Source organism: Polypterus senegalus, chromosome 10 (genome assembly GCF_016835505.1).
Source record: "Polypterus senegalus isolate Bchr_013 chromosome 10, ASM1683550v1, whole genome shotgun sequence".
In the NCBI taxonomy this organism is placed as follows: Eukaryota; Metazoa; Chordata; class Cladistia; order Polypteriformes; family Polypteridae; genus Polypterus; species Polypterus senegalus.
Window position 1 is genome coordinate 83,460,493 of NC_053163.1, and position 14,053 is coordinate 83,474,545.

At 38.3% G+C, this 14,053-nt stretch overlaps 1 protein-coding gene across 5 annotated transcripts in view; it reads left to right on the forward strand.

Annotated features, from left to right (window-relative positions):
• taf7 (TAF7 RNA polymerase II, TATA box binding protein (TBP)-associated factor) overlaps window positions 1-14,053 on the forward strand; it is a 33,540-nt gene that overhangs the window by 7,184 nt on the left and 12,303 nt on the right. For 3 of the 5 annotated variants that reach the window (XM_039766021.1, XM_039766020.1, XM_039766022.1), the window contains exons 2-7: window positions 736-792; window positions 5,369-5,445; window positions 7,015-7,093; window positions 7,835-7,968; window positions 12,825-12,948; window positions 13,168-13,226. In XM_039766021.1, the coding sequence (XP_039621955.1) occupies window positions 750-792; window positions 5,369-5,445; window positions 7,015-7,093; window positions 7,835-7,968; window positions 12,825-12,948; window positions 13,168-13,226 (516 nt within the window). In that variant the 5' untranslated portion in view covers window positions 736-749. The remainder of the gene's footprint in view (window positions 1-735; window positions 793-5,368; window positions 5,446-7,014; window positions 7,094-7,834; window positions 7,969-12,824; window positions 12,949-13,167; window positions 13,227-14,053) is intronic. The other 2 variants (XM_039766023.1, XM_039766024.1) reach the window with 2 other exon arrangements.

The window sequence follows — 14,053 nt, forward strand, 5'->3', positions numbered from 1 at the left end:
TCATGACTTAATTATTTGATTTGTAATTTTAAACTGTGGAGCAAAGGGATAAATCATGGAAAATGTTTCTTTGTCTCAAACATTATGGAGGGCACTTCCCTATGTATTGGCAGGGCAGTGTAGCATGGCTAATTTGCTATCCAAAATAAACATTAAAGGAACCAACTCCCTCCCAGAGAAAAAAAAATGTGACCCTATGAAATAATAAATTGATAAATCTTTTGTTATTATCAAATTTTGTGAATTTCCCCTTGGAATTAATAAAGTATCTATCTATCTATCTGTCTATCTATCTATCTATCTACAAGGCATTTTTATCTTCTTTATGGACAAAAAAAAGTGCAAAGCATCTGCACATAAATCAGAAGGAAAACAGAAATTCTAACTTCATTTGATGCTACAACGTCAGACAGTGGAACGAGCCAGTCTAACCCTGCCGCTTGTTACTGGCTAATGTGTACTCCCAGATTGGATCTCTGTGAGTGCAATGTGAAGAGATATGCAGTGTATTAACTTACTGCTTGTTTGTGGCCAGTAGATTTATTGTGTTTGTGGTTAGTGTTCTATCTGCATCTTTTGTTGCTTGAGGCTTTTACATGAAGTAATCCTGTAGTTTTGAGACGGATGCATTTTCAGTTCAGACATTGACTATTTGGATTTTTTGCAACTTCATTTGTTGCCTTATATTTATTTGAAAACTTTGAAAATCAAAGTTTTTTATTTTTTTTTTTGTAGGTGACTAAACAACCATGCAGACTACTAAGAAAGTAAAAGTCCCTTCTAAAAGTAAAGGTATTTTTCTTCACTATTTATTAAAATGTTATCAATATTTTCATACCAAGTACTTTTTAATTATCAGTTTCATTATGTGAAAAGATTAAAGTTTTGTAGCTATTAATTTCTGTGTTGCGTCACCTGGAGGTTGGTACCTCTCTTGGTGCCTGTTATCCTGAACTAGATTAGCTAGATTAGATAATGGATTGAGATATGACATGTACACATTTTTTATTCCTAAGACATGACATGTAATTTAAAATAGGCACTTTAAGATTCATGCATTCTTGTAGTCCTTGATGTTTTCTAGGTGCTGCTTGGAAACTTGAGTAGACTAGGTTTGAATCCACACGTTGAGCTTCATGTATAATGCTGTGCATAGAATTCTCACTAAAACATGGTGTGCGGACAAAACTGGCAATGTGTGTGTGCACAAAACGATTCAGATACATAAAACTGTTTGTAAGTAAAGTTCCATGCACTTCCCCTTTGTAAATCCCCATCAATGTGAATTTTAATGCATATGCATATGCACGTGCCTACAGCCCCACCCCGACTCTTCCCAGAATTATGCCTGTTTGAATATGCAAATCAATATAAATAGCCATTCCGTTCAGTGTTTTTTTTAAAGACAATGGCAAAAGCACTTGTAAAAAAATAAATAAATAAATAAAAAATAAAAATAATTTCAGTGAATGCGAAATGGGGGACCTACACAGTGAAGTGTAGGTAAGGAAAAATTTACTATTTGGTAATAATAATTCTTTGCATTTATATAGCGCTTTTCTCTACAACTCAAAGTGCTCAGCAATTGCAGGTTAAGGACCTTGCTCAATGGCCCAACAGAGCGGAGTCCTTTTTGGCATTTGGTGGCATAAGCAGTGGTATAAAAAAACAGCATGGTGAAGGCAATCAAAAGTTCAAGTACAGAAAATAGCACAGTGCCCAAAATAAAAAAGAAGTGGTCACATATCAGAGTCGACATGAAAAAGTGAATTGCAGCCCACTGTCTGAAAAAAAAGATCTATGTTGAGATTAAAGTCGAGCTGTCAACTTCAATCTCGAAATTTCCACTTTAATCTCGTAGTTTATTTTGTCATTAAGGTAGAACATAGAACATTGTGTAGATGCTAGCGGTCGCTGTTGCCCCTTAAACCCAACAGGCAGACATGCAGGACACGGGGTAAAAGCTCCAAGAAGGTATTTTTTATTTATTTTTCTTTCTGCACAGTGCCTCCAAAGCACCATTGCCGCAACAAACACAATACTCAATGATAAACATAATATTCTCTCTCCTCCACACCTTCCAGCAAGCATTGTCCACCTCCTCCCAACTCTGGCTCGCTTGGTGGGTCTCCATCAGTGCTTTATTTAGTTCTTCACCAGGAAGTACTTTTGTCTTTCTGTCCACGTAAGTCGACAGCACTTCCGGGTCAGATGGAGAATTGTTTTTTTCTTTAGCTCAGCTATGTAAACAATAGGGACTCCCCAGTCTCCTTGCAGTGTCTCCTGGTGGCACCCACGGTACCCAGGTGGGCTGTGTTGCCGAACTCAAGTCCTGTAGTGCCCTGTGAGCATCCAGGGCAATGCTGCAGTCCAAGTAAGCTGCCATCTATCATCCTCTGGTAGGCAGTGTCCCTGATAAGCTGCCTTCCCCCATCCTTCTGTTACTGGGGCGTCCCGGCCGGGATAAACTGTTGGCCATCCCTTACAATTACAAACTTCACATTAAAATCGATGTTTAATTCACTTGAGTTTCTCAAACCCCATTGTAACTAAAGTAGCATGTTAAATACTTTGTATTCTAAGTGTTCCCCAACCCAGTTGTTAATCGCTACCTGCTTCTTAAGTAGGCTTTCTTGTACGCAGGCAGGAGCACACATTACATTCATGATATTACAGCTGTCTGAACATTTTAGAATACTAAGATGTATACTTGATATCATTTTCAAGATGAAATGCATTAAAGCATGTATTAAACATATTGTGGCACGGTGGTGCAGCTGTAGGAAAGAGCTGGCATGCCCTTCCTGCCTCGTGATAGATGCTTGCTGGGATGGGCACAACACTGGATGGCATAATTTATTCCAGCAGTACTGTGTCTGGCAAACATATCAACCCCCAATTCCTGTCCTTCCATTTTCTTTATCCTTGTAATCAATCACCACACAATAAGTGTCTAATTAATGAACAACCAGCTTTGAGCTTAGAATGTAGATTCTTCAAACCTTTTAAGGAACATTGAAAAATCTTCCTTATATGTGTTTGATTATTTCATCCATTCATGCCCATCCCAGCAAGCATTGTGCGCAAGGCCGAACAATCCCTGGACAGTGTGCCAGCTCATCACAGGGTGAGCACACCCATACACTAGTAGCATCAATTTAGCATCATGAAATCCCCTAACCTGCATGCCTTTGGAAGGAAACCAAAGCACATGGCGGAAACCCACCAGAAAACCATACACACTCCAGGCAGTGAACACCTGGGACAGCACTACCGCCACACCACCGTGCCTCCACATGTTTAATTAATAGCAGTATACATTATTTAAATGAAGTTAATCATTTATCTATAAAATGTAATATACATACTTTAATGTATTTCATTATATATCCTAGTATTCTAATAGCTCACAGCTCCGTGAAGATAACTCTTGGAAATCTAAATTGACTTAGTAGCCAGTCATCATTATCTGTTAATACTCTTTTCTAATTCTTCCATTTGTGATGTCTTCTAACCACACTGAAGCAGCTATGGTAGTTGGAATAGTTTGTCCATTCCGTGCCCCATTATTTTTTTTACAGATTGATTACAATCAAGTGCCTTAAATTTGTAAACAGTTAAACAGTTAATTTCTTTGTATTTGATAAAGACCGCATCATTGATGTGAATATGAAAAAGAAAGGGAAACTACACAGAAAGAGTAGCATTTCTTTGACGCTGGGTGCCACCTGTTTGCATAACGGAGTAGCAACCTGCGTACACATAGCATGAGGCTGCTGTAAAAATGTGCATGGCTTTATGCCAAGTTTAGTCTTTATTCATCTCGAAGTGAGTGTAGAAATGGGTGTATGCAACATTTTTGTGCATAAGTACCATTTACACATGAAGCCCCTAGTTTACTTGTGGGGTGTGGCATGAATTTTTGTGTGGGTACTCCGATTTTCCTTCCACATCCCAAAGATATACACATTAGAGTAATTGGTGACGTTATTAGCATTATGTGTATTTTTCTGTTTCGTTCATTGAATGTATATGCTAGTCCTTCTTAGCGTACCCTCACTACACATTTAGGTCTGGTATGTCTGATCAGCAGTTGCTCAATACATTTGGCTGTGGTGATTATTTACCAGGTCAGCACATCCCCTTACTCAGGAGTTAAAAGCCTATATCATGAAATTATATTCACTTTTGCCCAAGACACTGTGTTACCAGTTACACTTAGTGAAACCTTATGTTCAGACATGGTGTTCACTAAACTACTACAGTATATTGTACCCTTCCGAGCACTGAATCCAATGTCTCTAAAAAGGATGAATACTCTGAAATTGTTTGGTATACACTTAAACAAAAGTTCAGGTTTTTCTGTTTGCAACTCAAAGGCACATTAAGTAATTCTCTAGTCAACCTGAATAGAATACAACTGTGTGGTACCCAGCCTAGGAATTCTAAGTATTTTCCATGCCCACCCCGGGTATTTTTGGAATAGAAATGAGATAACCCTTGATCTGTTTTTCAATCTCCAGTGCAAGTTCTGGCCTCTTTCCAACCAAAGAGTTTATTCACATCCCAAGAGACGGTTTTCATTGCCAAGGTCTAGTATGCAATAGCAGTTTACCTGACCCGTAAATCTTTGCTTTGTGGTTGGTGAATCCATTTGGCATCTCCATGCAGTGTGTTTATGTTGAGCCCCAACTGAGTTATGTAGGTCACCTAGTCCTATGAAAAAAAAGACTCACTGGAGAGCACCCCTTCCAGGTCTGACTTCCAAGTGTTTTTGTTCCAGGAAAGGTTCTTTTTAATTTATTTTGACCAATCATGTTGGTCAGGCATGAGAGTTATTCATGATGGTTATTTATGGTTTGCTTTTTTGATTTTATTACTAAAAAAAACATAAATCCTCTTTTGCTGTTAGAAAACGAGAAGTGACAATAAAACATCTTTTATGTATTCATTTTGAGAATTTTCCCAAATACTTAATGATGGCTAGAGATGAAAGCAAAAATTTCAAATAGCTAGGGTCATGTTTAATCGTTTGTACCACAGGTTCAAATGAAATTATTTTAGATATCATACTTACTGTATATCACTTAAAATGTAGCCCATTTCTTCAAATCTAATGTTAGAGATAGACACTGATAATTAACTATATAAAGAACATCTAAAAACAGTACTCAGGTAATATATATTTCCACAAGCACAGAGAAATTCTTACTTGTATGTGATAATCAATATGCAACACACTGCCGTGATTAGTGACTAGAACTACCTTATGTCAAAAATGGTTGCCTTCCTTACCTGAAATCATTGCATACCTGAGCCAAAGTTAATCTGAAAACCTAATATTTCATTTTATTTTTTTATGCTTCAGTGGGCAAAGTAGGTTCAAAAAACAAAGATGATGCTCCTCATGAACTTGAGAGTCAGTTTGTTCTCCGTCTTCCTCCGGTAAGTTTTTTTTTTTTTCCACTTTTTTTTTTTTTTTAAGATTTTCACATCTTCGTTATTATGTAGCCGTCAACCAAAGTCCTCATATTGCTTGAAAGGGAATCATTCTTTACAGTAGTAGTTGGCAGTACAGTATATTGGTTGTAGTTAAGTGTTACATATATTTTTCCCCTTAACAGAGCTGATACTACTCTTTTTTTAAGACAATAAAAGAGTGAATGGGAATATTAAATCAAAATGACCAATAAAGGTATGAGATGTGCAATTTTTGATGTGCTTTTAGTGGAGATGTGAATAAGTAACCATGTAGTCAAAAATCTGTTGGTGAGAACAAAACATTTAACTATACTAGTCTGCTATGTAATGTAACACTGTTCAAAAGCATACAGCAGAAGGAAAAAGCCTCAATTCCAGATATTAATTCACTTCCCAATGAAAGTGACTAAAACATTAAAAGTAGTCAACAGCATACCAACATGGTCTTTTTTTGTCTATGTAAATCCCCTTGGCATCCTTTTTAAATTTTAAGCTCATATTTTTAGCCCATTTGAGGGGAGGATCAATATTTGGCTTTTATAGGCATAACTAAATTATATGTGGTTGGCATTTTTGTATGAAAAGTATATATTCTCCTCTAGTATTTGTCTGATGGTCGACAAAATAAAAAATTGCTTTAGAATAAATACTGTTTTACATGCACTCTAAGGAGCAGCATATAAAAATAAGAATTAAGAGCGTTGAGTGTCTTAGTGTGTGTTTAGTGCATGTTCAGCACAATTTCAACACGTAAACCCTTCTTTGAATCGGATGAACCAAAGAAAAACAGTAGCATTTTGCCTTTTCTACCAAGTGCACCCCCAACTGTTTCTTTTCATACTAATATAGATGTGACAGTTAAAATATGACACAACAAACACACACAGCGACTCAGCCATTTAACTGAAAGCAAGATATGCCTTTGTTGTGGTAAAGGCAACTTATTCACAGCTTACAGTACTGTTATTCACTCAAATTATATCTATCCAACCTCCCTTGTTACAGCAATCCTTACCGTGTTTCCCATCCTTGCCATTTAACAGTACAAAGAAAAACATCCCTAAAAACATTCACCAAAATGCAACAGTGATATGTGAAACAGTGATGTAGGTAAATTGTTGATGTCGGACAGTGGCAACAGTAATTCTCTGAAGGTTAAGTCACCCCTGGCAAGAATTAAGGAGTCAAAATCTTTAGATATTGTTTTCACCAACAGTTAGAATATTTAAAAATTGTTTAAAACCAATTGTGAAAAAGTCACATATGCACAGTTACTTTTAATGCCTTTTACTTCTTGGCATGTATTTACATAAATAAATGGTGAAAACTAATTGCTAAATCAGAATATCTTTTATTTCCTTATTAATATAGCAGTACCTGCCCCTGCTAACATTTATTGAATAGTACATTAGATGAGACTGTGGATTAATGTCCAGCTAATCATTAATAATATAGCTTAATATTTGCTAAGTACACATTTGTTGATAATTGTTGACAATATTTTCACATTATGTAAACATTAAATACTCATAGGAATATGCCTCAACTGTGCGGAGGGTGGTCCAGTCTGGAAGTGTTAACTTGAAAGACAGATTGACCATTGAACTGCATGGTAAGTGCATAACATACTAACATTTTGTTTTCTTAATTCAGGTGAAATTAGACAATTAAAAGATAGCTTTCCTTTTGCTGCCACCCAGTATTTTATGCATCTTCATTTAATGTACTCTAAGCATTAAGGATTATTTGTTTTTGGTCAAAAATGAGTTCCACTTGTAACATTTGAAGAAATAGTTAACACATGTTTTCAGTATTAATCTGTATTACAGTGTTATAAGACTGCATGAAACATCTTTAAACGTACTGTATGCAACCATATATGAATCAAGTTGAAAGAAGACATACTTATGGAATAATATAATAATGGAAATAAGAGAAGTATAATTTTATGTGCATTTTATTTCACTGATGTCGCTTTTTTTTTTTTTTTTGTTTACCCCCCTTAGACGCTTTTAATTAGGTGGAACAGAGGTGCAGTGGATAGTGCTCATGCTTCATAGCACTATGTTCAGGTTCTTACCTGGACAATGACCCACATACCAAGACTGCTAAAACTGTACAAGGTTGATTAGCAACTCTAAATTGTCTCAGTATGAGTGACTGAGTATGTTCCGAGACCCCAGCGCAGCCCTTTAATGAATGAAAGATACTGTTACTATTTTTAATTCATATTTATCTAATTATGCTATTTTATAGTATTATTCTTGTCAAGTCACATTCAGAAAAATTATCTTTTGTTGCACAAATTTTAAAATCAAATTTAACATTTATATTTTTGTTGGTACTCTTCTAGCTGATGGACGCCATGGTATTGTAAGAGTGGATCGTGTACCTCTTGCCTGTAAATTGGTTGACCTTCCCTGCATTATTGAATCATTGAAGACTGTGGATAAAAAGACATTTTATAAAACTGCAGATATATGTCAGGTAATACAATAATACAACATTTCAGATTCCCACATTTTCCTTTGATCAGTTTTTTTTTGTTTTTTTTTTTCCAAATAATCAAATTTAATATGATGCTGTTCAAAGTAAGTACTTTGTATATATACAAAGCAAAGGAAGAAATGTTAATGCAGGCAAAATATGAATTAATTTAAGTAAAGAAATAAAGGTAATTATGTGTTATTTAGTACTTATTTTAGTTTAATTAAAGACTAATAAATTATTATTATATGGTAGACAATGTCTTTACAGCATTTCTGACTTTTTCACTGAACTGAATCAGAGGCAGCAGCAGCAGATGTGAGAGTGTGAAAAAGCATTTAAATATAACAAAGCTGTGAATTGCAGGTTCTTAAAATGATCCATCCATCCGTTATCCAACCCACTATATCCTAACTACATGGTCATGGGGGTCTGCCGGAGCCAATCCCAGCCAACACAGGGCGCAAGGCAGGAAACAAACCTCAGGCAGGGAGCCAGCCTACCACAGTCTTAAAATGATTAATCTAGAAATATTTGTCATTTATAAGCAGTTTTTTTATATAACATGGTGTTAAACATTAGGCATCTAATGTATTATTCCAGATCAACTTCATAGGACTATTGTGAATTACATTGTGATAGTACTCTTAGTGCTTTCAGTTCTAGAATGTCTCCCAATTCACAGTGCTTCTCCATCATTGAATCTATTTTTTGTATCTCCTTTTAAATCTTTTATCTAATTTTGAATCACCTGTCAATCTAACTCCATTTCTAAAAACCATGAGATAAAACCTGTTGGGAACATAAACTTTTTGCTTCTTTTTAGAAATATTATTGATTGAATGCACACTAATGCAGAACACCACATTGTATTTGTCTTCTAGTATAGAATATCAGTTAATTACACTTCACAGAATACATGTAACAGAACACACCACACAATGAACTTAGACAGATAGATAGATACTTTATTAATCCCCAAGGGGAAATTCACATAATCCAGCAGCAGCATACTGATAAAAAACAATGTTAATTAAAGAGTGATAAAAATGCAGTGCAAGTTAAAAAATGCAAGGTAGTGAGTGCGAGGCAGGTATAACAGTTAATAATCTTGTGTAGTGTTAATGTTTACCCCCCTGGGTGGAATTGAAGAGTCGAATAGTGTGGGGGAGAAACAATCCCCTCATTCTATCAGTGGAGCAGGACAGTAACAGCAGTCTGTCGCTGAAGCTGCTCCTCTGTCTGGAGATGATACTGTTTAGTGGATGCAGTGGATTCTCCATGATTGACAAGAGCCTGTTCAGCACCGGTCATTCCACCACAGATGTCAAACTGTCCAGCTCCGTACCTACAATAGAGCCTGCCTTCCTCACCAGTTTGTCCTGGCATGAGACGTCCCTCTTTTTTATGCTGCCTCCCCAGCACACCACCATGTAGAAGAGGGCGCCACAACCGTCTGATAGAACATCTGCAGCATCTTATTGCAGATGTTGAAGGACACCAGCCTTCTGAGGAAGTATAGTCGGCTCTGTCCTCTCTTGCACAGAGCATCAGTATTGGCGGAGTGTGGAACGGCAGGAGAGGAGAAGGACGTCCACTCAGCTCTCTCCATCATGCTAGTCTGCTGATTTTTTGTTCAGTATGCACTGCCTGCTTATGTACCCACCTCCAACTCGTCACTGGAGTCGCTGTTGTCTTTACACAGTCCAGATGCGTCTGTGACTCGCGTAGACGTTTCATTGCTCTGTACGGTTTTGGCTGCTTTTCTATATATAATCCACCAAGACACCTGACCACGGTAGTCGTGAGGTGGGAGGGGGATGTGCACAAAGGGTAGGGACGCAACCAGTGGGAGCGTATGAGTCGCACTTAGTGGGAATTCCACGGTTTGCAGTCCGAATGGGGTTCAACGGCTTACCCATGCCTCTCTGCGCCTGGTAGACACATGCTCAATCTCATGCATAATTATTAATTAAATGCTAAACACTTCTGGAAAGACACGGTTCTCTAAAATGGGTTGGTGTGAGAATACAACAGTAAGTGAATGAAAAGATGGAACTCTGGAGAGAGCAAAATACAACACAATAGTGAAGCCGCGGCATAACAAACGGCGCATAATTATGTATTGATGGTTGAACACTTCTGGAAAGACACAGTTGTCTAAAAAGGGAGGGTTTGAGGATACAACAGAAAGTGAATGAAAAGATGGAACTCTGGAGAGAGCAACATATAATTGTCCATGAGTGAAGAAGACATATGTTTGTCGCGGATGCGAATTGCTGTAGGAAGCATGTAAAACAGTTTGCTATGGTGCAAGCGGTCGTGCGTCGTAACCGAAAATTCGGTTTTTAAAGACTGCTTACTTCATTGTGTTTTAACCTCAGTTGGAAAGGATTGTTTTAAGGATCCCATGGGATACCCGTCGCAAACCGTTTTACACACTGCATATGGCGATTCACCTCCGTGAGAAACATGCCTCTGTGAACAGTCAATGTGGCTCGGAGGAGCCAGGAGTTGGTGGGCGTGGCTCCTTCCTGCGTGCACCATAGGTGTCTTACTTGTCGGTGGCTCAGTGAATTCACGCCCCTTCCGGCGTGCTTTTCATGGTTGTCTTGCCTTAGTGAATTATATATATAGACTGGCCAACCCGCGGCGTACCATGCGCCACATAATCAGGCCAGTTTTTTAATGATTTTTAAGCACAGGGAGAAAATTAACATTTGAAAAATCTGTAATGTAATAAATCAGCAAAAAAAAAAAACAATGCACAGAACAAACCAACACACAATCGTCCGTGCGGCGCTCAGGCACGGAGGGTGGAACGGGAGGAGAAGGAACTCCACTCCACTCCCTCCATCATGCTAGTCTGCTGATTTCTCGTCCAGTATGCGTTGCCTGCTCATGTCCCCACCTTCAACTCGTTACTCGAGTCGTTGTCGTCTTTGCACAGTCCAGATGCACCTGTGACTCACGTAGACTTTTCATTGCTCTGTGCGGTTTTGGCTGCCTTTCTATATATAATCAACCAAGACACCCGACCACGGTAGTAGCGAGGTGGGAGGGGGGTGTGTACAAAGCGCAGGAGCATCTAAGAAGACGCACGTTTGTCACGGATGAGAATTGCTGTATGTAGCGTGTAAAACAGTTTGCTATGGTGCACGCGGTTGTGCGTCGTAACCAAAAACTCGGTTTTTAAAGACCGCTTACTTCATTGTGTATACGACTGTAGGTGAATGAAAAGATGTACCTCTGGAGAGGGCAACATACAATACAGCGTTTCACACGCTGCATACAGCGATTCACATCTGCAACAAATATGAATCTTCTTAGATGGTGCTGTCGCGTCCACCCACGCTCTCAAAGCACACACACTGCCTGGTCATGTGCCCGCTCGCAAGAGCAACTAATAGAGACCCGCCCACCAACTGCAAGACCATGGGATACCCCTCGCAAACTGCTCTACACGCCACATACAGCGATTCACATTTGCGACAAACAAACTGTTTTACACACTGCATACATCGATTCACATCCGCGACTTGATTTTTCCTAGATGGTCCTGTCGCGTCCACCCTCGCACTCGAAGCATACACACTGCCTGGTCATGTGCCCGGTCACAAGAGCAACTGACAGAGACCCAGCCACCAAGTCTAAGACCATGGGAAACCCCTCGGAATCTGTTTTACACGCTGCTTACAACGATTCACATCCACGAAAAAACAAACTGTTTTACACGCCGCTTACAGCGATTTACATCCGGGACAAACATGCCTCTTCTTAGATAGTCCTGCCGCGTCCACCCTCGTTCTCGAAGCATACACACTGCCTGGTCATGTGGTGCCTCTGTGTGAACCGGTCAGGCACAGAGAAGGTCAGCTGCTGAGAGAGCGTCTCGACTGTTGCAGGGCCTGCATTGGTGAAGCAGGTGAGACGGGAATAAAACAGAGGCACAGGGCTTATTGGTTTTTAAAGACTGCTTCCTTCATTGTGTTTTAACCTCAGTTTTAAAGGATTGTTTTAAGGATCCCATGGGATACCCCTCGCAAACTGTTTTACACACTGCATATAGCGATTCATTTCCGCGAGAAACATGCCTCTATGAACAGTCAACGTGGCTCAGAGGTGCATGTGGACTCTACGACAGACGAACATAAATGACGCCGTTTTTCCTGTGTCGTCGCGTCCAAGTTGGTGGGCGTGGTTCTGCGAGTTGTCGTCGTATCCAATGGTCTTAGAGTTGGTGGGTGTGGCTCCTTCCTGCGCACGCCATGGGCGTCTTACTTGTCGGCAGCTTAGTGAATCCACGCCCCTTCCGCCGTGCTTTCCATGGGTGTCTTGCCTTAGTGAATTATATATATACAGAAGATATTTTAGAAAAACCTCCATGTGTTATGCATGTTGTGAGCATACAACTGGATGTATTGACATGTGGAGTATGCAACATGAGAAACGGAATATTTTTCTAATTTACATTTTTGATAAGGTTTTCTGAAATCCAACACTAGTCTCTGTATATGGTCATTCTGTTTTTCCTTTGAAAGCATGACGTTAAATTTTTTTTCTTGACCGTGACTACAAACTACTTGGGTCAAGTAACAAAAAATATCATTTTTGGATTGTATATTCCTTTAAAAACAGCCTTTTCTGAACTGCTAAACTTTAACCACCTTTAAGTATAACGTTTTTAATACATTGTAGTGAGAATCTTGTATAGGACTAGGGGGCTCTGCCCCCTGCTCGCTTTTTTTGGCCCCTGAGCATTATTTAATTTTTTGAATGTCATATCTGTTGGTTTGGTATAGCTTTTAAATTTGATTATATGATTATTAAATTTTCTCTCTCTTTTTCTGGAGCAGATGTTAGTATGCACTGTTGATGGTGACCTTTATCCACCTCTGGAGGAGCCATCTGGTACAACAGATCCAAAAAACAAGAAAAAAGACAAAGACAAAGAGAAGAAACACCTCTGGAACCATGGCAGTAAGTATTACAGCTCTGTCAGTGAACCATTAAGTGTAGTGGTGACAGCTTACATCAGTATGTCCTTTTAATGGCCAAATTATATTTTAATTTCCTTTCCACGTAGCAGATTTTTTAATTCATTTATAAACTGTTTGCATTTATTTTTCTTTTAGTGGTGCTCAAAATAATACATTTTCATTTTACACATTCTAAAATATCTTGCCTTATTCTTTCTAGTCACATGTCCACTCAAGAACACTAGAAAGCGACGGTTTCGGAAGACAGCTAAAAAGAAGGTAATGCTGTAGCTTTTTAGCAGTATTTTTGTCAATACATCTTTTTTGATTATTTGAACGTTTAGTAATTAAAATCTGTTTCGCAACATTTTTGTGATTAGTAGATACACATCTCCTTCTACAATACTAATTAATCCTGGGTGTTAACCATGTTATTTGTCACATAAACTCGGTCCTGGGGAACCCTTGTCGCTGCAGGTTTTTGTTCCAACCAGCTTCTGTTTTTAATTGAACTCCAAGGCTAATTAAGTGAACTGATATTTCCCAAGTTCTGTGTTTAAGGAACAATATATTATTTAGAAAACTAAGTTTGCTAAAAAAAAAAAATATTAAAATGTACCAAGCAGTTATATAGGAATAATGTATTTTTTTTCTTTTTAACAGTATTTTCATTTTGATTTTCATTCTACTTTTCTAGGTGTTCTAATTGTTTAATTAATCAATTATTTACTGACTCTAAGGTAGCTGCAGCCTTTGATTATTCAGTGTTGTCTGCCTGGGTGTCTGCTCTGCTCGTTTTAAGTTGTCATTATTAAGATACAATGAAGGAGGAAAAACTGCACAGAGAAAGGGCAAAGTATAATGAAATCAACAAAAGAGAGTTAAGCATTTAAATCTAGAGCAAAAGCAGAAATAATAAATGTAAAAATCATGCTGCTATGCTTTTCTGAATGTCGAATAAAAGAAAAAAAAAAACAGCTAATTAAGTGAGATCAATGCTATAAGGTGTTGTCACTGATTTGGAATCTGGATAGAACAAAAACCTGCAGCCACAGGGGTCCCCAGGACCGACGTTGAGAACCCCTGCACTAGACTGTTTCTGCTCA